This window comes from Fusarium phalaenopsidis, assembly GCF_050370095.1.
Source record: "Fusarium phalaenopsidis strain FUZ10S chromosome Unknown contig_32332, whole genome shotgun sequence".
Classification (NCBI taxonomy): Eukaryota; Fungi; Ascomycota; class Sordariomycetes; order Hypocreales; family Nectriaceae; genus Fusarium; species Fusarium phalaenopsidis.
This window is the reverse complement of record NW_028145391.1, coordinates 1716206-1739537: the sequence shown is the minus strand read 5'-3', so window position 1 is coordinate 1739537 and position 23332 is coordinate 1716206. Positions and strand designations below refer to the sequence as shown.

The 23332-nt window shown below is 53.4% G+C and overlaps 5 protein-coding genes across 5 annotated transcripts; 2 read left to right on the top strand and 3 right to left on the bottom strand.

Annotated features, from left to right (window-relative positions):
- Nucleotides 1-1735: 1735 nt before the first annotated feature.
- Nucleotides 1736-11424, bottom strand: LRP88_13534 (uncharacterized protein; the record flags this gene model as incomplete). The annotated part of the gene is made up of 2 exons (XM_083249896.1): nt 1736-11297; nt 11351-11424. The coding sequence occupies 2 exons, from the start codon at nt 11422-11424 to the stop codon at nt 1736-1738; spliced, it is 9636 nt and encodes a 3211-aa protein (XP_083094230.1).
- A 760-nt stretch (nt 11425-12184) lies between these two features.
- LRP88_13533 (organic solute transporter Ostalpha-domain-containing protein) lies at nt 12185-14056 on the top strand (the record flags this gene model as incomplete). The annotated part of the gene is made up of 3 exons (XM_083249895.1): nt 12185-12297; nt 12359-13526; nt 13574-14056. The coding sequence occupies 3 exons, from the start codon at nt 12185-12187 to the stop codon at nt 14054-14056; spliced, it is 1764 nt and encodes a 587-aa protein (XP_083094229.1).
- A 356-nt stretch (nt 14057-14412) lies between these two features.
- On the bottom strand, nt 14413-16065 carry LRP88_13532 (dihydroorotase; the record flags this gene model as incomplete). Its single annotated transcript, XM_083249894.1, has 9 exons — nt 14413-14764; nt 14817-14961; nt 15023-15086; nt 15142-15260; nt 15342-15405; nt 15458-15553; nt 15606-15671; nt 15744-15770; nt 16018-16065. The coding sequence occupies 9 exons, from the start codon at nt 16063-16065 to the stop codon at nt 14413-14415; spliced, it is 981 nt and encodes a 326-aa protein (XP_083094228.1).
- Nucleotides 16066-16544: 479 nt separating this feature from the next.
- On the top strand, nt 16545-18763 carry LRP88_13531 (uncharacterized protein; the record flags this gene model as incomplete). The annotated part of the gene is made up of 3 exons (XM_083249893.1): nt 16545-17046; nt 17099-18601; nt 18657-18763. The coding sequence occupies 3 exons, from the start codon at nt 16545-16547 to the stop codon at nt 18761-18763; spliced, it is 2112 nt and encodes a 703-aa protein (XP_083094227.1).
- Nucleotides 18764-19344: 581 nt separating this feature from the next.
- LRP88_13530 (exocyst subunit SEC5) lies at nt 19345-22594 on the bottom strand (the record flags this gene model as incomplete). Its single annotated transcript, XM_083249892.1, has 3 exons — nt 19345-20049; nt 20104-22208; nt 22270-22594. The coding sequence occupies 3 exons, from the start codon at nt 22592-22594 to the stop codon at nt 19345-19347; spliced, it is 3135 nt and encodes a 1044-aa protein (XP_083094226.1).
- Nucleotides 22595-23332: the final 738 nt, after the last annotated feature.

Sequence of the window (23332 nt, the reverse complement as noted above, 5' to 3'; positions counted from 1 at the left end):
CTGTGGTGGGGCAGCAACCCAGAGCAGCAACGCAACTGCCCGCAGAGCACAGCAACCCGAGGGAACCCCGCCGTGCTCGCCGCCGCATTTCACTGAACAGAGACGTGCTCCAGGCCCTGCCGGAGGGGTTGGGCTCGGCCACGATAGGCCCAGAAACCCGCTAAAAAAAAATGGTCTGCTTCTGCTTGAGCTTCTCACCTCACCCGGCGGGCTACCGAGCACTATTGCCACAGTGGTTTTTTGTGCACGTCCAAGGGCACCAACCCTGATTCGTGGGAAACTTTCACAGCCCTGGGAGCTCTCCAACTCTCTTTTCGGTATCATGACTAATCACTGAACTCTCCTGTGCCCCTCCCAATGAAGCTCTACCATTATTAAACCATGCCACATATGACATCCGCCATCATGGATGGCTATGCTGCTCTCGCCGAGAGACTCACCGCGAGTAATAATAATCCAACTCTCTCCGGGTGGGGATAAGCAAAGCAAGTGTGGCATGGGGGACACACATCCATGGTGGCCATGGGATGGGATGGGATGGCAATATCAGAACATGGACAAAAAGCACGGCCAGTTTTTTCGTTCCATGGAGGATTGGGATTGGCATTGTTCCATACCCTGCCTGGACAGCTCTGAAACCGAGCATGACGGGCACCCCTCCCTTCTTGCCCCCTCCCCCTCCTTTGCTCGGCTCTGAGCCTGGTGATGAGCAACTCTTGATGACGTCCATCAACGTTGAATGCTTCGGTGATGAGCCATTGCCATTGACTCTTCACTTGCTGACTCAACAGCCGATGCCAATTGTCATCTCATCTACCCGGGCTCTCTCCCGGTGTGTGTGCGTGTGTGCGTGCCCTTGTGTGGTGGTTTTGGGAAGTGGGCTTGAGCTTGAGCTGGAGCTCCCGCACCACCACCACCCCTCCTCCACTCGGACGGATGCCCATCCATCTCTCCACGAACCTGGCCTGGCCTCACCTCGAGCCCAACCTTCCATCCGTGGCACAGGCCAAGTCGACTTCGGAATACAATCCACCGCCTTTACCCCCGTGTATTTCTCCGGCCCTGTCTGCCCAAGCCGGTACCTAACTCGACCGATCCTCTGCCGTAACGTCGCTCACATCACAGCTCAAACCTCAGACCACCACGAGAGGCTGGCTTCGCCCAAGCCCCCATTGGAGGACTTGGGAAGCTTTTCCGGCTTCGAGCCCGTCAGATCCGTCGCGGCAGATCCAATGGGATTCCGTGGAAATGGTCAAGATCCGATCCGAGAGCTTCCTCATACAGTAAGACTATCCCGGAACCATCCTGGTACCTAGCTCCCTTGAGGCATGTGGCCAGCAAAAAATCACCGCACACTTGGGATGGTCGACATAAACATCAGTACACCTTGAGTATAATATGCCTCATAAAACGTATGTTTTATTTTGAAGGCTGCCTCTTGCTGTCTCACTTTTTTACACACCGCTCCACTCGGACTGACAGGAACAGCTTCACCCAGCCTGACATGAAGCCTCGATATCAACCTCATACCGAGTCCAGTTGCAAAATCGTGTATTAGTATTCTTTCCAACAATAATTGCCGCTTTTGGTTCAAAAACAGAAATTGTTTCAAGTTTCCCAAACGCCTCGCTTGCTCGTCATGCTTACTGTCGCCGAGTGACTCACTCGCCGGACAAGTACTGCAACCTCGTCAACCTCCTTCATAACCCATGATTTTCATCCATGACTGATCTCATCATGATCCCAAGATGCGAGCATAAGCATCCTCCACCTCGCCGGCTAACTCCAGCAGTGACACAATGACAATCTGATGTGTCAAGTTCGGCAGTCGATCACGGTGCAGACCGATCCATTCGAGTGGCGGCGTCGCCTCGCCCATGTCACGCAGCTGCGGCGTCTCGATAATGGGCGGCTCCAGCGCCACGTAGTCGTACTTGGATACGGGCACGTTGACTTCTGCCGTGATCTTCTGCTGTTCACCCTCTCCCTCTTCTGCTCCTGGAACTCCCCTGATTTTGACCGCCGTCAGGGGGATTTCCTTGCCCCAGATCTGCTCCAGTGCCTTGGAGTGATTTGCAAACATGCCTCGGATGTAGCTGACGCGGGAGAAGTTCCATCCCACTTCCACCTTGCCCTCGAATGCACTCTTGAAGATATAGCTGATCTCGTTTGCTTGTGGCTTCTGCCATGTCTCCATGACTGCAGAGACCTGGGGAACGTTGAGGATCGTCCCGCCTCGCGATCCTGTTGCTCGTTGAACCACATCCTCGACAGAGATCTCGCTCAACGTCTTGGGCGCCTCCACGTTGCGAACGCCAGCAAGACCAATGCGAAGCTGACCCAACATCATCCTCAAGATGCTGTGAATGCGCCTCTGCTCCATGCTGGCTGCGAACCGAGCATAGGCGTTCAACGCCTCCACCTTGAACACTTGATGATCTGAGAATGTGCTGGGGAATACACCCAGGTTGAGTGCCTTGAGTGTCACAACCACATCCGTGTCCAGGGAGATGGGTGATTTGGACAATGTGTCTTCCACCTTCAGCTTCGGTGGTAGCTCGATCTGTGGCAGTGTGTTTCGTGAAGCAGTGGACCTCCGGCTCATGAATTTCTCAATCTCCTTCAGGGAGCTCTCAAAGCTCTCCCTTCTTTCTTGAACAAGCTTCTGGATTGCCTGCCACAAAGCAATACCCTGGGCCGCCGATGTTGTTGTGCCAAATATTTGGACTGCCTCACCATCGAGCATTGCAACCAGTCTATCTCCACTGCCTTCGAGGCTTTCACGTACGTTGTACATGAGGAACTCCAAAGAAGTAATGTCGGCAACCAAGAAGGCTTGATAGTCAAACGCAGCCTTCACTCGGAATGCATTGAAGGCGATCGACGCCTGAACCAGGGGTGTCTCATTGAGTGCCTCTTCTCGTTTCGGCCACTGTATCGAACTTCGCAGACGGAAGTCTTGCAAGGCCACGAAGCCGCTCAGGCGTCCAGTGCAGTCGACGCCGATCCTATCGAAGCCGAGGCAGAGGTTCTGTTCCCAATCCGACGTCTTCTTGGATGACACCCAGAACTTCTTAATCGCAAAGGCAGATTTGCCAATGGCTTGTCCAAGGTCGATAGTGACGTCCAGGGCCGCGATGGAAAGAGTCACAGTCCATGGGAACGCGGCTGTTGCCGCCACTTGCTGATATCTCTGTACTAGATGGCCGCCCTGAGAAGTCTCAGTTGCCAGCTTCGCGACAGGAGCTGTGGGCGGTGATCGCAACTCGCTGGGATACCAAATCTCACGGAACAACAAGAAGTCTTGTGCTTGCTTGGCGTTGATGGACACCACCATGGGGCTCACGTTGATGATGGCCGAAACTCCGCTGGTTCCGCTAACGTGCTTGCTGTTCATGAACGAAAGCGTGATCGAGTCCAGTTCAAAGCTTGCGGTGGACTCGCGTGAGTACACGTGTTGTACAGACGCTTGCAACTTGGTAAAGTCTCCGGAAATCGCAAAGAAGTTGCCTTGCTCTGACGACCGAACGGTATTGACAGTGAAGTAGATGTTGTCGAAGCACGTCGTGGCGGCGACACGGGCGATTGGTTGACAGCTCAGCGAGAACTCTTGTCTGCAAATGCGCAGGCCCAAGTTGAGCTTGAGACGGCCTAGCACAGCGCTGGGGTCCGCAGTGATGATGTTATCCTCGTCTCCGGACTTGTGAGCCTTGGGCTTGGATGGCTCCGGTTCTTTGGCTGGCGCAGCTTCGTCGTCGTCCTTGACAACTTCTTTCACGCTTGACAGCATGTCCATCACGAGCGGAACAACAGAAGGGTAGATGATGTTGCTGGAAGCGTCCACCTTGATCTCTCCATAGAGCGAAGGGTCATCCTGCGCATCATCCCTGTATTCGACTTTCCAAGCCAGTCCAGGACTGCGAAGGGCCGTTCCACTTCCAGAATCCTCCGTGTTGAACTGACCATACTTGCCAGCCATCGAAGAACGCCCGAACGAGTTTTTGGAACTGTCCATCGCCTTCTTGTTGGCAATGTAGACAACAGCACCGGCAAAATCTGCGTCGATAAGCAAACTTTCCAGCCTCTTGTTGCCAAAGATGCTTCGCTGTTGCCCCGTTTTGGGTGCCTCATCTGGCTTCTTCTCTGTTGTCACTGCAGTATTCCATTGCGTCGATGCTTGTGCCACATTGTTCATCGAAAGCATGATGGACTCGGTCAAATGTGCAGCTGGCACAATAAAGGCGGACGTAAGCCGCAGATCCAGAGACTCGCCCACAGCCTGGAATGCCATGCGTCGTGCAGAGGCAGTTGACATGTAGGCAATATTGAATGTGACCACGGGAAGCAGCGCCGAGTGAAGTGAACGAACATTCATATCCTGACCAGGAGGCACCATCTGAAGCTGGAAGTTCTCGATCGACAGTCGAGCAGATCGTCGGGTTCTGGTGCCAAATTCGAACAGTTTGACCGACAAAACAAGATCCTCCTTGGTGCTTGACTCATCAGCATGGCTGTCTGCAACGATCCAGCAGATGCGAATATTTCGAAGCTCGAACTGATACTGAACTGATGCAAGAACCGAGTCGATAATGTCGACTTCTTCTGGTAGCTCCTCGTCGCCGTTGATGGTGATTCTTGGCTTGGACTGTCGTAGCTTTCTCAGGTATTCCAGCTCGCGGGAGGTATCCAGATCTTTGATCTTCTCGCCCATGTACCCCAGAACATCAACGACGGTCGAGATGGTTTCTGGGGCTAGGTTGCATTCAAAGTCGTCACTGCTGAAGTTGAAGGACCAATCTTCTTTGCCGTCTGAGCCAAGGGTTGAGCTGGCGGAAACCGTCACGCCCACGCCCAAGCTTCCACAGGATCTCATGGACCCCTCTCGGCCTCGTCGGATATCGAGACCAATGTGACTGAGGTTGACGTGGAGCTCTGGGTACTTCAGGATAGGACCATGTGTCTCGTGTCGGTTAGACGCGTGCAGATGAGCCCTGTCCAGAGAGAAGAGAACTTGAGCCATGGGCTCAACTTCAGACTTGAGCGATGTCTTGGCAAAGACATGGAGGCCAGCCAACGTCAAATGAACATTGTACACGACCTTGACACTCGGATGATCCAACCTAATCGGCTCAATGACAGGCTCCGGTATCTCAGGCTCGTCAGAGCCAAAGATTTCCGAAACATGCCCTTGAATGATCTTGGTCTGCTCCTGCAGCTCTTGGATGGCACTGGATATCTGGGGCCTGTTGAGTGCAGTGAGAAGGCTGTAGACGGCGGATGCGTCCAGATGAACGACTTCTAACGATGAGAGAACGGTAATCTGGTGCTCGGTCTGGCTCATGTGGCTGGTGATGCGGCCATTGGTTGGAGGGATCTGCAGAAGAGAAATGCTGCGAGGCTCATTCCTGACGTTAATCTGCATCTCGTGGTAGTTTTCCTTGATGTCGAAATCAAAGATGACTTCTTTTCCAAAGTTTGCTGCCGTTGCCGCTCGCGCCACTGTTCCAGTAATTTTGTAGGTCAGAGATTGCAGGAAAGGAACCGAGACGCTGTACTCGTCAAGGAACATGGCGAGATTGACCCTCACGCTCGAGAGCCGGTCCGACATCCTCTTCTGTTCTTTTGGCTCCTTGGGCTTTGACAAGCTGGAAAGTTGACTCTTCAGGCCGTATACTTGATGAATCTCGTCACCAAAGAGACGGTCAAGAACTTCCATAAGTCCAATCGGGTCCTCCTTGACCGCAATGGTCAGGTTTCGACTGCTAGCACTGGCCTTGACGGTATGGCTTGACGTGCCATCAATGTCGTGGAGTTCGTGTGACAGGAAAATGCTTGGGTGCTTCAGTTGACACATTCCCAGAGCATGAGCGTTACTGTGTAGCGAGGAAGTGATGGCGTTGCAGTTCAGCATCAGGCTCAGCGAGCTCGAAGTGTCGACTCCAGCCTGGTGAAGAATTGACATCTTCAACCCATGGCTTAATGTCTTGGCTCTGAGGTTGATGGTTTCCAATTCCACCGCACCTCGAGTTACTTCCACAACCACATGGACCGGTGGCCAAGCAGCAGGATTTGGCTTCGCTGGGCGTTTCGGCTTGGGGATGACGGGCATTGATTGAGTTTGGCCTTGGCTCTTGCTGAATAGTTGCAATACGTCTTCAGCCAGTTCGCAGAGTTCCCAGTTCAGATTGATACCTGCTTCCGCGCAAGAGATATTCAACGTCGTCAGAGGGGCGCTTGGCTTCGCGCTCTCGTCTTGGCCCTCCACGACTTCGGGCATCTGCTGGGCGATTCTAGCGGCCAGATCGATGAAGCCGAGTTTGTTTTGCTTCGGCCCTGGGTCGAGAACAAGCTGCAATTCTCCCAGCCTGCAGGCGCCGGATAGAGGAAGCTGGTCATCATGACCTTCGTCCACTTCTTCGATCGGACCAAAGATGTTCACTAAGACGAGTGAATGCGCCAGGTCCTCCAAGTCCCAGCCACGCCACTTTTGAAGTGCTGCTATCGCGTACTCTACAGCGTTCGCAGGGACATCAGGAGAGCCAGTCAAGCATTGATGGACGAGTTGAGCCCTGGTGTGCTCTTCCATGGTTGTCCATATCTGACGAAGTCGCATCGCCAACTTCCAAGAATCAAACGTGCGAAGGTGCTCGTTCGCTGAGCGAAGCACAGCCGAAGGTCGGACCACGAAAGATGGATCATTAGTCGACTGGCCCTCCTCAAGAAGGCGATATGTGAAGTACCTGTAGCGGTTCTGGTGCTTTGTGATGGTCTCAGAAAGCAGGTGCCCCAACTCAGTTGCAACAGTGCCAGTCCGATGGATCAACGACGCCAGGTACTCAATCTTACCCGAAGCGGTGCTTCCAACCACAGAGCCGATCTCGGCTTCGAAAAACCTGATTTCTTTCGCACCAACTGACACAGTGACCTCGTCAATCTGTGCCATGACTGCCGGCTGAGGTTCCTGAAGCGACGATTTACGCTCGGATGCAGAAATCTCAGCTGATCCCAACCGTAGTTGAAGTGAAGTCTTCGAATTGCGCGTTTCCTCCTTGAAAGGGTCCTCCCAGTTGGTTGTCGTTCGAGCAACCAATGACACCTTCGAAATTGTGAGGTCATACTGGTCCTGCTCGTCCTCGACATAGTCCGAAGGGTCCTCAGATGTTGGGTTGAGAAGTCGGAAGTTTGCATTGGGCACTCGAACCATGAAATCCTTGATCTGGCCGCTGGTTCCCCGTTCTTTCTGTAGGTCGAAGATTTTAGTCATGGCATCGACCTGGAAGGCGTCCAACAAATCCTCTGGTTCATTCGGCTGCAGGGCATCCAAGAGGGAGGCGGCGTAGCGTATTGAAGATGGGTTGGCAAATGCTGATATGCCAGAGGGGAACTCAACCAAGGCACTGAAATAGGGGTGATCCTCGCTCAGTCCATTTGGATCAATGTCATCTAACCCGATCGACACTGTGTCAAACATGCCATCTTCCTCGCCTTCTTCAGTACTCTGAACTGGAACCTCTCGTGTACTGGGTTGCAGACCCTGCAGCGGGAAGTGCGGCGAGACATACTGACTGGAGAAAGCCACAGAAGAGTGAGCAAGACCCTCCTTTGTAGCATAGTCTCCAGTTGAGTAATGTGATACAAATGATCCCCTCTGCCTCAAAGTTGGTCGACTGTCCAACAAACCAGACCCAGTATCAAGGTAATTACCCTGGTTTGATCTGGATCGAGCACGGTGTTGGCTCGGTGCTAGGATAACGCTGCCATTCTCCGAAGCGGCAAGGGAAAGGAATGAGGATTTGTGACTCAGCCCTCGGGACCGGCGTGACGTTAATGTCCTGTACGAAACGTCTTCGTCCTCGCCCTCGAGTGAGATGGCTGGATGAGGTGGAGGAGGCGCACACTGCGCTGGCGGATCAACCACTTCTGGGACAAGATCATCTAAGTATTCCGGTAGGATGAGAAACTCGGCTCGATGTGTCCGTTGATCTTCCCGCTGCACCAGCTCTTGCTGGATTTTCCTTTCTTCGGTGAAGTTGAACTTGCGTCCAATCACAGCAAGTCGGACAGTGGTTTGCAGGTGAGCTTCCGTTTCCACAGGGTGTTGGTACCTGGACTTCTGCCTTGCTGCTGACTCCGCGTTGACACACGAGACTTGGATGTTTGGGACGACAATGTCGGCACGCTTCGAATAGTGTGACCGAGCCCAATCATTGAAATTCACATCGATGGCGTCGGTTGATACTAGAAACGCTGCTTCATCGACATGTAACCACACATGGACAGACTCGACAGCGACTCGCGCAAACGTGATATCAAAGAACACCAGAGACGAATACGGTACCAAGGCGTTCTCGACATCGTCAAAAGAGAAAGCAACCGCCTTGCCGCCTCTTGCCACCGCAACAAGGAATTCGGAAGTGCACTCTCCTGCAATGCTACCGACACTGACATCCCAGTTGCAAACGTAGGCGGGCTCTGTGGGCGGCAGACCAAATAGTTTGTGGCCATATAAGCGCACGCCATCGATAAACAGCTGGGTATTCGACGATGACATGCCAGGAGAATCCAGAGCACCCTCAGAACTGCCCAATGAGAGACTCACGGGGCTGACTTCAATCTCGATCTCCATGAAGTAATTTGTGAAACGCAAATCGGCAGCGACGCTGGCAAGTTCTCCTTGGACGAAGCGATCAGCTGAGTAGAGATTGGTTGGCAGCAGGATCCTGAGATCCTCAACCTTGACACCAAGAATAACGTCCATATCGTTTGACTTTTTGGCGGGTGGCTGATTTGCGGCCTCGGCACCTGGGTTCTTCTCCTTCAACTGGAGTTGATTTTGATACTCATCCAACGTTCTGAAGTGAACATAATCTCCAAAGTAATTGTCCTTCAGCAGGATGATGTACCGGATAAGGAAGCCATACAGGTAGACGTAGGGGGACTGGCCACGAACGTTGAGGATGAGCGTGTCCGTATTTGTGGCCGATGTGGTCGCATTGTAATTGTAACTGCCGTCCACCACAAGGCCTTCGATGTGACCGAAGTCTTGTGAGGAAAGAAACGCCGCCTGCGTATTCCACTGGGGAACTCGAAGTGCCAGGTCCAACTGATCAGCGCGAACGTCAAAAGGAATGGCATTCTTGCTAGGTCGGAAGCTGTCGATAGGGATACAGGCCTCAGCCGTCAGGCAAGGGCTAGAGAGAACCAGATAAGTGTTGTCTTCTATCACGGTTGCCTTGTCAATGATGTTGGCCTCGTTGACATTGAGGTAGAGCTGCAACGATTGCAGCTTCAGGTGAACGTGGTATTTGAAAGGCACAAACACGAGATAGTCTGCGGGCGGGCCAGTTGTCCAGTCATCAACCAGGTCAACAAGAAGGAATATGTGGTCTCTCAAGATGAACAGATCCATCTTAGAGCCGGTAATGCTGAAGTTCCAATTCCTGAGCGTGTTCCAGGAGAGCGGGTTAGAGAGATCACAGGATACCTGCAGAGCACTTGATCGCCAGAGCAGATCGTGGTTGACAGAACTCCAGAGCTCTGAGCTAGGCAGGTCGACGTCGAGTTTCGTTGTGTAACCAGTTGAGCTTGCCATCATATCCATATTGAACTTGACCGACGAGTTGGCTGGAAGCTTTACCTCCAACCATCCCGCAGGGCGAAGCTGGGTAGCGTCTCCTTTGCTATTCTTTTTCGCCCTGTTTCTCTGTTTCCGCTTCGTGGGCGCTTTCTGGTGTTTCATCGGTGGTTCCTTGCCTCGCCAACGCCAGTTCTTGGACTCCTCCCTTATAGGAACTCTCAAGGTAACTGTGTCGTCTATTTCAACATAAAGCGAGAAGGTGGTAGCGGCTCTCCAGTCCCCTGGCTTCAGCGGCCTCGCAGGGGTTGCATCTTTGCAGAGTGACGGGAAAAAGTATCTCTGCAGGTCTGCCCTTTGACGGTCTGCCCATGGACCATAGTTCATGGTTCCTCCTTTAACAGAGAAATTCATGCCCCAGGCCGGAGGCTCACTCCCGTTGATATTGAGCGGGAACGCCTTGGAATTTCCATGGCTTCGATCAGGGACTTTTCCCACAGCGTCCCAGTACACGGTCAATACCGCTTCAGGGCTATCCAAGACTGTGGTCACAGCGGCATACTCGACTGCTCCCCAGCGAGCCCTGTCATCCCGGTCACGATCATCTAGATAACGTGTTAATCCTTGCCATTGGTTGGCGCCTGGAACCTGCGAAGCTCCGGTGTTCACAGCCCGTGAATCGGTAGAGAAGGACTCAACAGAGCGCCGCCAATAGGGTACCAGATTGCGCAGAGAGTTGACAGCTCTTCGCCGATGATGACGAAAGAGTGATCGCTTCGAAACCGCCTCCTGACTTTGAGTAGTGTCGCGATCCCGGGTGGCCCGGGTGGCTTGGTCCTCCTTGAAGTCCTCATTATCCTTGAACTCAATGACTGGATGTTTGAATTGAACCTTGAAGGTTTGTCTGTAAGGATCGCGCGTGGTAGCTTCCGAGGCGTCAACTTCCACGTCAAGCGAGTCTGCCCTGGCAACGAGGATCGCCTTTGTGTTCTCACTGCCCATGACAGCGGCGGCCTTTTGACAGCGGAGATGTATAGGGAACAGCTGAATCATGAATGGTAGCTCCATTTCACAGCTGTGGGTGTTTTCGTCGTCCTCGCCGCTTCCGAGACCTGTCGTCGTGCGCCGGTACACGTACCTCGCCTGAGCATCCGCATCTTGCTTCTCGTCCAGCCCCTTTTCTCCTTCAGCGTCCCTCTCCAGCTTGGGGCCCCGAGCTCGCAATGCAGATTCATCCTTTTCCGACACACCACTCGATCGAGCATCTGGGTCATGGTGCTGGGTAAGACCGGAAAGGACGGTATCGTAAGCTGGACTGCGATTGTACACAAACCACTCCAAGCCGATCAGGTCCACTTGTATACGGCAGGGAAGCTCGGAATTTTTTATGTCGCTCGACGGTGTAGCATCGGTGGTCGGCAGCTTGGATCGTCGGGAGTCGATGATGTCTGCGTCGCGAACTCGTCGAAGCCAATATCTCCATGTAATGTAACCATGCTGGACCATAAACGTCTCGTTCTCGCCATGATACCGTAAACCCGTAAAAAAGACTCGACCGCCTAGGAGAGATATTTGAATGGCCTTGATGTCGATGTAGACTCGATACTGGTGCCAGGTGTAGGCTCGGATGAAGTAGGAGACGATCGACGCAAAGACTCGGTTGAAGTATAGGAGGAAGAAGATGGCCAGGATGCAGCACAGGGCGATAAAGATGAGGAATTCACTACGAGAGGGTTCGAGTCAGTATACGAGACAAACAAACAACGTCCAACATACTAATTGAATCTGGGGGTCTTGGTGTTTCTGGCTACAACAATCGCATTGTCGAGGGCGGCCAGGGTGATATTCATGTTGGAAGTAGCTCAACGGAGCTCAGCAAGCTCCATAAAGTAGCAGGGAGATACGTCGCATCATCTAGAGCACAGCGACAGCTTGGAAATACTTCAGCGGACAGAAGGTGTTGCGAGGTTCCGCAGGTGAAGCATAGTAGCTGGTTAATGTTATAGTCGGTCAGGAGCTGTCAGGTCATCCAATCCAAGAGAATGTCGCTTCGCGACGCGGTTGTTGAGGTGCTGGTATCCGCCCCCTGTCAAATAGCGGACGCAGGGTAGCGGAGCCACTGTGGTTGGCGTGGCTTCAGAGGTCTTAAGCCACGGTCTAGCGCCCCACACGCCTAAATAAGCGGCATCAAAGCTCCTGGACTCCTCCCCATGAACTATTACGGCAAGTGCGTCCTAGGTCATTACCATGGGAGGAAAGTGGTTACCTAGACGCATGAAACATAATTCCGTGCCGGCCCTACCAACCCATCCATTCCTGCGACAAGGCAACGAGGACATCATCTGGCCGTCTGTCGTCTTTGCTTCGTCCACGACAGTTTGGCTACCTAGCAAGGCGGCAGTCGATAATCACGGGGTTTCCGTCCGAGCGGTGTCGTCATCACCGGTTTGCGCCACCGTCGACACTCGTCCATCCTACTAAGCTTCTCTCATCTCCCCCTTCATCATACATAACCTTGCGCACACCGTCAGTCATGTGCTAGGACGCGCCAGCCGATTGCCTATATACTAGATCACCTCGACGGGACGGAACAGCTGAATCCACGTCGCCATGGATGACTACGTCGAGGCCATGTCAAATGGCGGCACAGGCCAGAAGCTTACCTATGCCACTACGGTGGTATCTGGCGTCGCGTCCCTAGCAGCGACAATACTGTCTATCGTGTATGGACCTCCCAACCCCATGCTCCAGCTTGCCGGTGCGCATAGCTAACTATAACTACAGCTCGATACTGTTGCAAGCCAAGAACTACCGAAAGCCCCTCCTGCAAAGATATGTCGTCCGAATCCTTCTTATGGTGCCCATATACTCGATCGCATCATGGACCAGCATGATATCCTTGAAAGCTGCCGCTTTCCTTGATCCAATCCGCGATATCTACGAAGCCTTTACGATCTACACGTTCTTCCAGCTGCTCATCAACTATCTCGGTGGAGAGCGGTCCCTGATTATCATGACGCATGGCCGAGCTCCTGTTCACCACCTCTGGCCGCTCAACCATGTCCTACCAAAGGTCGATATCTCAGATCCTTATACCTTCCTGTCAATCAAGCGAGGTATCCTTCAATATGCCTGGCTGAAGCCCATCCTTGCCCTTGCTGCTGTCATCATGAAAGCGACAGGAACATATCAAGAAGGTTATATCGGACTCACCTCTGGCTACCTTTGGAGCGGCATCATATACAATATTAGTGTCACTGTCAGCTTGTACTCTCTCGGCCTTTTCTGGGTTTGCATGAACCGAGACCTACAACCCTTCAGACCAGTGCCCAAATTTCTATGCATCAAGCTCATCATCTTTGCTTCATACTGGCAAGGATTTTTCCTATCCATCTTGGTCTGGATAGGTGCGATACCCGACAATGTGCAGGGATACACGCCAGACAACCTCGCAGCTGCGATCCAGGATGCTCTCATCTGTATTGAGATGCCCATCTTTGCTGTGGCACACTGGTATGCCTTCTCATGGCATGATTTTGCCGATAACAGCATCCTGTCCGCGCGGATGCCTCTCAACCATGCCTTCAAAGACGCGTTTGGCGTACGAGATTTGATCGAGGACTCGAAAATCACTTTTCGGGGAGATACCTATGGTTACCGAGTATTCGATTCTGGCGACAAAGTGATGGCCCACGAAGATTCCAAGTCCCGTCTCGCGAGGCTCAAGGAAGGCATGCGATACGAACGTGGTGGAAAAGGAAAGTATTGGATTCCCAAGCCTGGCGAGATCAATACGACAACTCCTCTGCTTGGATCAAATGGGGAGGCAAGCCATAATCGCCCGGATCTGATCAACGAAAACACCCATGGCACATTTGAAGAACCCGAGCTTGATGCTGATGAGGATCGCCTGTATGCACAGGCGCGGCACCTTGAATATGGCGATTGGAACGTAAGTGGAATGGACCCGAATATTTTGCCTCTTCTAACCACGTTCAGTACCCTGTCATTACAGCCAGCGAACCCCTGAGAGATCGGTATCGCTCTCCTGGAAGCTTTGGAACAAGGTCTCCTGCTTATCACAGCCCATCTGTGAGATCACCAGCACCAGAGACGGCCTCATCTGCCAACAAGGGCAAGCAGAGAAGCAGAGATTCTCCCCCTACGCCTCAGCCCGAGCCTGTTCCCGAGCCCGTGGTCCCAATCAAGAAGAAGAAGAAGCCCAAGAAGGTCGTCAAGCACGCAGAGCCAGACCCAGCCAAGCTCGGCCTGGGCAAGGGTCCTCCGGCGCCCGCGGAAGCCAGCCACGCTCGGACCTATGATGGAGCTGACAGCCCTGTCAACGAAGAATCGACAGAATGGAGTGGAACTCAGAATCAGACGCAGCCTCACGGCTTCATGTCAAATTATCAATCAAACTATCGGATAGACGACGATGACGAATTCCGTAATGTGTGGGGGAGGGATGAGGAATCTAGGTAACATGGCTAGGTATTTTGTTTGAACTAGATACCCTCGAGTCTACTTGCGGCGGGTGCAGACTTGGGAGCATAGCACGGAGTTATGGATGTTTACTATACAGAACACGGATGGCAATAGTTACTTGAAATGCGGTGCATTATTTCAAGAATCGTGCGACTGATTACCTATAATCCCTCGAGATTGTGTACTGTCTACGGTTGATCACTTGTTCACGCGAAACCAGTGAAGACGGGTGCTCTCATACACGGGTTAGAACCCCTATTCACAACGCACTTCCTATTTTAGACTCCTCATTCTATGCTCAACACACCCTATGCCGCAACTCCGTTTTCCAATCATAGCTCATTTTCGATAACTCAAGCCCAGGTCAGGCTGAACACCTCAGCTCCGTGCCTGGAGATGCCAACTTCGCTCTTCCCATCGGCACTGCGGATGCTGGTGGGGATCTTCTCTCCCTTCCTCTCCAGAATGATCTTGTTCTCCGAGACCTCGGGGAGCTTATAGAAGCGGCGTCCATTGCGGCTAAGGAAGTTCTCAAGCTTCTCCTGGGTGACGTCGGCGTCGGTGATGACTCCCCGCTCGATGGCCTCCTCGAGGCCGAGAAGGACGAGCTGCGCCACATATGGCTGGGTGAAGACACCGGCGGGCGCCTTGCCCTGCTCGGCAGAAGTCTTGGACTGGAGGGGGTGAGGGGCGCTGTCACTTCCACTAGTAGGAGATGGTTAACAAGTGAATAGAGAAAGGTGGGAAATGGGCTTACAAGAAGAACTTGGTGTTGCCACTGACAACAGCCTTGACCAAGGCATCGCGGTCGGTGGGCTTCTTAGGGATGGGCTTGCAGAAGGCGAAGGGATCGCAGCAAGCCTCGTGGGAGGTGAGGTAGAGATGGTGAGCCGTGATGGTAGCTATTCATGGCGTTAGATGAATGTGATTCCTTGTAAAATCTCTCAGGCAAGGAGAACATACCACCAACAGTGGGTCCACAGGCCTTGACGGCCTCGACAGCAGCAGCAGTGGTGCAGTGCTCAAGCTTTGGTCTCCGTGTTAGTCACCATTAGTCAAGGGGTGGTTGAGTGTCAACATACCACAATCCGTAGGGCGGGGAATCGCTCATGGAGCTGCTTCAGAGTAGGGAGGAAAGCCTCTTCCAGGGTAGTACCAGCTGGTGCAAGAGACTCAAGAACCTCTCCGTGGATGTTCAATACTGGGCACGGACGAGGATGTTAGCTTTCACTGGGTATTCCCAGCTAAAAGAAGAAGATCTCATAGATATGTGATTTCTTACCAATTCCGTGCTTTTCCATGGCGGCAAAAGTGTCGTAGAAAGCTGTAATATCCGAAACACCACTCTCAGAGTTGGTGGTCACACCTGTATGGTGTAAGTGCCATGTCCATTTCAACAGGAGGAGGGAGCTTGCCCTGGGGGTAGAGCTTCACGCCGGTGATACCGGCAGCAGCAGCCTGTTCAATAACCTCTGGGGTAACAGAGGGGTGAAGCTGGCAGAAGTTAGGGTATGCCATGGATATCATGGATAGGGGCAGGACTAACGTAGAGCGACATGAGAAAGTTGACATCCTTGGTGATGGCAGTAAGCTTGGACTTGTACTCGAGCACCTATACAAGAGTTAGGTATTTATCATAGGTCGCATAGGATAATTCCGTGTCAATGGGGCACTAGTTACATACCTGCTCAACCGATGTGAGAGGAGGCAGCTGTAATCAAATATCAGTAACCATTAAACAAGCATAGATGTCATGATGGAGCCATCTCCGAAATAAATCACTCGAAACACGAAATTTACAAAAGCCACATACGAGATTGGGCATTCTATTTTCTTCTATTAGCTTTCTCAATTCTCTCTTCTAGGATACAGAGTCCATACACGAAAGCCGTATCAACTCCACCCTGCCGCACAGTCGGGACTACTAAGTCCATTAGTTCACCCTGGCGCAAGTGAACATGCATGTCAGCCGCGGCCGGCAGCTCAAGTCGCTGAATGTTCTTCATGGTGGAAGATTTGTGAGGTGTTTCCGAGTTCAATTGCAATTATTGAACCTTGTAATTCAAGGACGAGCAAGGATATGATCGAGCAGCGGGGTGTAGCTTTTTTTCGTGGTGTGATGAAGGGGACCCCGCGATTTGGAGGGTGCACGGGTGATGACTAAGATCGACGTTTGACTTTTCTCTGCATCGGAGATTTTCTACCAATCATAGCGTCCCAACCAAGACTCGGATTAACCCTTCGGCCGGCTTTCGACAGGCGGTGTGAGAAATTTGTCGGTCTGAGGAGGCAGAATCTAGCCACGGCGAATCCCCATCACCAATTCCGCCAGCCCTACGGTGCCATCTGCCTGCTTCTTCTGAACGGAACGAGACTGGACGTCCAGCTCTGGTCTTTTTTTGGTGGAATAGGCGTTTCTTACGCCTTGACGGATCAGGTTGCGGGCCAGGCGCTTGCAACCACCGCCCTTGAGCGCGCAATCGCGATGGGCCGCAAGCCCAATCCTCTCATCCTCGAGTACTTCGTCCGAGGCCCCAAGCTCAACGATAACAGCAACAGATATCCGCACACCTGTAAGCAATGCGGCGAGAACTTTCCCAAGGGCCGCATCGATAGCTTGACCACACACATCACCAAGAAATGCCCCGCCATCTCAGAGTCGGACCGCATGCGAGCCTGCCTCGAGCTCCATGGTATCACCAACGCTCGTGCGGCCCCAGAGCGACCGCCTCCTGATGCGCAGACCAACGGCCAGACTGTCGACGTCCCCAACCTTCCCCAAGGGTGGAGTGCTCTCGAGACTCTTGCAGAAGCCTCGCGACAGGTCGATCTTAATGAGAACAACCGTGGCCAGAGCGCTCCAGGTGCCACCGACCCCGCCGACCCCGCCAGTACTCACGTTGTTGAGCGTTTCGAACTTCATGAGCAATTCACCCTCGACAACCCTCCTGTGAGCTACGAGAATCGATCACAGCAGCAAAATAGGGGTAAGGCGCTACATGGTCCGTTGTGAGAAGTTGAACTAACGCTCAGTAATAGCCGTAGTCCAACAGCCGCTTCCTGGACCCGAACTATCTCCCGAGGAACGACTTCAGGCATTGCTCCCCAACAGTGTTGCTTCGCCAGATGCTTCCAACATATCTGTTGCTGTTGCTGCCACGGCGCGGCTGAACCCGTCGCTTCTCGATCCCCAGCTCGTCAATGAAAATGGTTCATCGACACCGCCTCCGACCGTCGAACTAGCGCCTCCCGTCGAAACCTCCCCAAGTGCGGTAACTGCCCCTGATGGGGGCATCTCGCAGCCATGGGGCGAAATGACATACTTGGCTACCGCATCGCCAGTGCCGATTGTCCCCGATCACCCCCCTGCGCCTATTCAGATGAACCGAGGCGGTGTGCGCATGGATACGGGCGATGGGCAGCTGAATGGGAGGCCCCGGCATTCTCGATCCCGATTCACAGCAGCTCGGCGCAAGGAGGTTCAGGAGGTCCGCAAGATCGGTGCCTGTATCAGATGCAGGATCCTCCGCAAGAACTGTGGCAAAGGAACACCATGTGATACTTGCCGAAAGGTCTTGTCGCCTCGTGTCTGGAGGACTGGCTGCGTTCGAACGAGGCTTCAAGAGCAACTGGACTTGTACTCGGCTGGTGTTCAGGTTGTCTTGTCCCAGAATCGAATCAACCTGTTGAAGAACCAGCTCCAGATGACCCACGACGGCACCGTGATTGAGGTCTCCCACTTCCCTGAAATTGGCAAAGTCATCGTTATGGAAGCTTTTGTCGCATTGCTTGAGCCTAGTGAAACACTGGCTGCGGCACGAGGGAGCAAAGACTCTTTCTGGCAGGTCATCATGATCGATCAGGACAAGGAGGATATCCCAGGCAAAGTGGAAGCTTATATGCGGGACGTCTTTCACCTCTTCATTGAGCGTGAACCATCGAGGTTTATGCGTGTCACCCTGGAACTCGCTATTCAGCAACTGTCAGAAGGCGAGGATGATCTACTCCGAAAATCCCTGGAACTTTGGGGTTTGGTTGAGAGTATCGACCGTGAGAGACAGTGGAACATTATTGAAAAGCCCGCGAGTGAGGGAGAGGAGCCACGACGTATTCAGGAGGCCGAGAGCGAGAACGACGCCGATATCTACACCACCATCTGCATGCAGCTGAACGCGGCAGCCGAGAGAAAGGCAAACAACACTTCCAAGGCCCTGCTGAGCGGCATGCACCGAGTGCTCCAGGACAGTAAAGTCAAAGTCAACTTCAAGATGTACCTCACGGCGCTCATCTTCCTCAACTGCCTCGAGAAATCGACGTGGGCTTTCAAGGCTTGGGAGCAGGACCATCTTCGTCCTGGATGGCCCCTGGAGAGGGACCCCAGCGTGTTCACGCAGCAAGGAGGCAACCTGGCAGGTCTACTCAAGATGCTGTTGGCCATTCGCAAGGCTCTGCCACAGACGCTTCGCAACGCCTCTGGGAAGCTGGCCACTTCGGAGCAAGAACCTATTGTTGCGAGTTACTTCCAGGACCTTGATCTGGATTGTAAGTCCAGTAGCCCCTCTCATCTTACAACAAGAATGCTAATCATCTTTCCCAGACGACGCTATCCTGGCCCGACAAGAAGGGTCCCAATTCTCTCCTGCAGACTCTCGGTCCCTCGAGATGATGTTCTGCTCTCACCTTCTCATCACCAACACCCCGTAGACGACATGAGCCAGGTGTTTTTGCACGCCTATCTCATTTTCTCCAACGGGTCTCAGTGACTGCGAACCCGACTTTCACCTTTCGACCAACTAATGGCTAATGACTGGACGGAGAACAAAAAAGCAACGATTCTTTTTCTTTCTTGATACCACACGATGATGCATGTATGACTATAGGCGTTTGAGCCAAACGGGCTACTTAGGGGGGAGGGAGGGCATGAAAAAAGAAAAACCTAGTAGAAAAACGGCCACGACTTCTTGGAACTGGCGTTACGGCATAGACAAAGCGAGATACCTCGGGGGTCTTGACGAGATGGAAGATATAGGTTTTTGGTGGAACTCGGGAAATAAACTGCATTACCGTGTTGCTCATCATTTTGCATTGCTCGCTCTTTGAAAGAATCTTTTTCAGACACGGTATATGGCCACTTGCTACTATATCCACACGCTCCCGTCATCAACGATACTACTCCTGGGGTCAAAGGTACTACTACTGTTGGACTCAACCTCCTTCTCCTTCTCCTTCTGCTTCCCGCTCTCGGTCACCCCGGAAGCCGTTCGAGCACGCATCTCGGAAGCCCCCTAGGTCGACGAGATGCCGCTGTTGTTCCGGCTCGGCCCGTGGCCCGGCCGCTTGGGCTTCCGGAAGCAGGCAAACTCGTTCTTGCTGGCGTCGCGCAGGCGCTTGAGCACGTTGCGCATCTCACCCAGCTCGCCCTGCAGGCGGGCGCGGGCCTCGTTGTCAGTACGCGCGTCGAGCTCCTGGTAGATCTGGCTCTGGAGCTCCGAAGCACGCTCTGAAGTGTAGTGGCTGAGGGTCTGGGCGACAAACTCGACGTCGAGCGTCGCCTGCATGAGGGCCTCGAGAGAGTAGCGCGGGCGTCGGCGGAAGGCCTCGAGGAGCTGGACCGAGGTCTGCTCGAGGAGGAAGGACAGCACCTCAAAGGTGAGGGCGGGCGCCGTGGTCGAGACCTGTGAGTGGACGAGGACCAGACTAAGGAGGGCCTCGTAGACGTATGGCTTGGCCGTTTGAGTGCGTTGTCCATGGCCAGGGGCCCAGTCAGGAGCCGAGACGCCGGACTGAATGATGTCACGAAGCCTTTCGATCGACTGCTTGGTGTAGGATTGGAAGAGTCGCTCGTGGATTTGCCCGAGGACTTCACGGATCTTCTTTGACTCCTCCATCAACTTGACAAAGAAGGCATTTTCAAACTGCAAGTTGAGACTCGGCACGACCTGCGAGCGGAGTGATTGGAGGTTGCTAAGGGTCATGAGCATGCGAATGTTCTATAAGTAATGTTAGCAAGACGAAGCGACCAGAAGTGTTAAAATGTTACTCACCCTGTCTCCAGAATTCAACGCCGCCTTGCCCGCCATCGAGGGTATCGCGGCTGACGCAAGTGATCCCTCACCATCGATGGACCAGTCGTCTTCGGTCCTCTTCAGAGAGCGCTCGGCATTCTCAACCATTCCACTCAAGGCCTTGTACAAGGTCGAAACGTATTGACTGCGCACCATCTGAAGCAGCTTGGCCGGGGGCGGCAAGACGATATCTCCCGCTCCTGGCTTGGACATGGCGTCAGAGATATATAGAATCTTTTGCATTCCCGTAAGCAGAGCTCCTTCAAACGCAGCAAAGCTCGCCGGCATTCTCGTCACGTCACCCAGCTCGGCTGAACGCTCCCAGTCCTCAGCATACTTAATGTTTTCGGCATCTCGGTTCCAAGCAGCGCACAAGGCAGTGACACAGCGCTCTCGTGAGCCTCCGACGAGAGTCTTGAGGCGTTCCAGCACTTGATTATCCCCTGAGGCAATGGGATCAATGCTTGCCATATCAGATGCTCCTGAACCAACAAGGGTGAGCATCTTGGATAGGTAATGAACTCCACTGATGGAGTTTGACCAGGGCGGCCAGAACGCAAGCTTCTCCCATGCCTCACCTCTCTTGGGTGATGGGGGTGGCAGGTTATTCGGGTCAAAGTTGAAGCGAGGATCTCGCGCCGAAGTCGGTGTCAGGCCGCCAGATCTGGGTGTGTGTGGTACAGGAGAAGGTGAGTTTGGAGTTGGTGGTAGTGGTGAGAACAATAGCGAGACGTCTTCAGGTGGCAGATCCACAAAGAAGGCAAAGACGTGCTCACGTAGCATGTCCACCAGTTCGACTGCTCCCTTCCGCAACTCGCCGATGCTCTGCGGCGATAGCTCATGATGGTGCTTGGATTCTCCAAGATAACCCACGGGGAGAGTTGCTTGGGACTTGCCGTCAATGAATCCTGAAACCATCTGCCAGAAATCCACAACCTCAGCGAGAATGCCCTTGGACGACAACAGGCTGCTCAGGAATGAGAGCATCTTCTCCCAAAGTTCAATAACATCGGCAGAGTCGAATGTGAGAGGCTTGCCCTCGATGACCGGCCGGCCAAGAGATCTCAGATGAGCTGCGATCGCGCTGGGGTTTGGTTTATCGGCGACAGCCAGTCTGCGACGAAGCACCTCAATCTCAACCTTTGAGCGGTCTGCCGTTGACTGGATCTTGCCCTTAAGATAATCATATCGGCTCAGAAGCCAGACCCAGATCGGGTTGTCGTCAGCACCAAGTTCAAGGAGCAGACTAATGAGCTCAGTGTGCTGATCTGAGGCTCTACCCGTCATCGTATCCGACTTGGATGCCGTATGAAGGGTGACAAGCCTCTTCCACACATCACGCTTGAAGCTTCGAATCTGCTGGTCCACGTCATGCCACATTCGCGCCGCCATCAATAGTTGATAAAGTTGCGGCTCAGTGGGAGTGTCCCCTCCTAGTTCATCGGACAATCGACGCGCTTCATCCGCAATCTTCCTGGCCTTGTTAAACTCCTCGACGAGTGACTCGTAGTCCTTGCGCTTAATGCTGTCAGCTACCTGGCTGCTCAGCTCCACGTAGTCCTTGAACCTAGTCATATGGTTTGACACGGTCTTGAGATTCTCCTCCTTTTCGCGTCCTCCCAGGGCAGGTCCCCAGACATCCTCAGCTTTGGCCGAAACGTCCAGTAGAGGGGCCTTGATACCAAGAACACCATACTCACTCTCCTTGGTAAGCGCGTTCTTCTTTCGCGTATCAGCAGCCGCAGGTGATCCAAGGGGGTTGCTGAGTCCCAGCCCAGCTCCAACGCCGCTGTTCCGGAAGCTACTGCGACTAGCAGCGCGGGAATGGCCACGAGCGCGGGCGGAAGGCGGTTCGACGCCGCGATACTTCATCTCCTTATAGACATTATCTATAGTAGCTTTCGCCTTGACGAATCTTTCAAAATTCGTCTCAACCAGGACTTTAAGTGAAGCCGACTTCTGGTCGATGGATTGTGAGAGAACGTCGAGACCGGTGAGCAAACTTCGGGTGTCGGCAGTCGCATGCATCTGGGAGAGGAAGAGCGCAGGAGAAAATGTCGTCGAGGAGAGGAGAAATCGGTTTCCTGAGTATCATGCCAAGTCAGTCTCCGTCCAACGATAGCTATGGGCGATGTGGAGCCGTACGTAGACGGTGATCATCTTGAAGCGGCAGGCCAAGATGTTTCAGCGTTCTAACGACGCTGTCTGTAGTTCCCAGAGGGTCTGGCTCATCTTTTTGAACCAGGTTTCCAACACCGCCCTTGCCACCTTCTGAACCTGGGATCACGCTCTTTCGCGTGCTCACAGCTCTCTCAAGCGCCTGGTATCTGGACTGTCTTCGCTGCAGTTTGACATCCTTCTCGTCGTCGTCCGAGTCAAGGTCTTCCAGGTCCTTCTCGGCCGGCCATTCTGAAGGATACAGTGTAGGGATCTGGTAGAAATCGAGGATTGTGCGCTCGGTGTCGGCCATGATGGCGATGGGGCTTAAGCTAAAGGTGGGACAATCAGGGGACGCGGCGCATGCTCGTTTCGGTGGGCGGGTTGGATTGCGCCTGGTCGGCGCTAGCAAAAGCAGCTCTTCTGCTTAGTATAGGATCCGCTCGTGACGATAATTCGTGTCGTGGTGTCTTCTTACAGCGGCCGTCGTGCGAGGCGACGTTGGTTTAAAGACTCGATGCTGTGCTGTGAGCTGTAACTAAGCTGCCGCATGCATGTGGCTGGGCCGTGGTGGTGGTGAAACGCTCCAGCCTCAAGTGTGGCTCAAACCTGTGACGTGCATGGCCTAAGCGCGCAGTGTGGCTAGTGAGAGTCCTGCAAGCAGCAAGTGAGGCGCGGCTCCCCACCGGCCCCTCGTCGGCTCGGAGAGGCCGTTAGGGTAGCAACAAAAAAAGGTGCTAAGCGGAAGTCCGGCGGCATACGAGGCTTGTAGCCGAAACAAGATCTGGAAAAAACGCGGAAAAGTGGAGGCTGGTGGATCCGTGCGCCACAATTACCACAGTATATCCACAATTGCCCGTGGCTCGCGGTGGCTAGTGGCTCTCTTTGGGCTGTCATTGTGGCTCGTCGGCTCGCAGCATTGGCCCATTCGTTCTTTTCGGCTCACCCATCCATTGCCCTTGGAAACTTCTAACTTTTGGTCCCATCAACTCTTTCTCTCAAGAAACCTCTCTTTTTTCCCTTCCTTCTCCTCCACGCCTCTCCCCTCCTC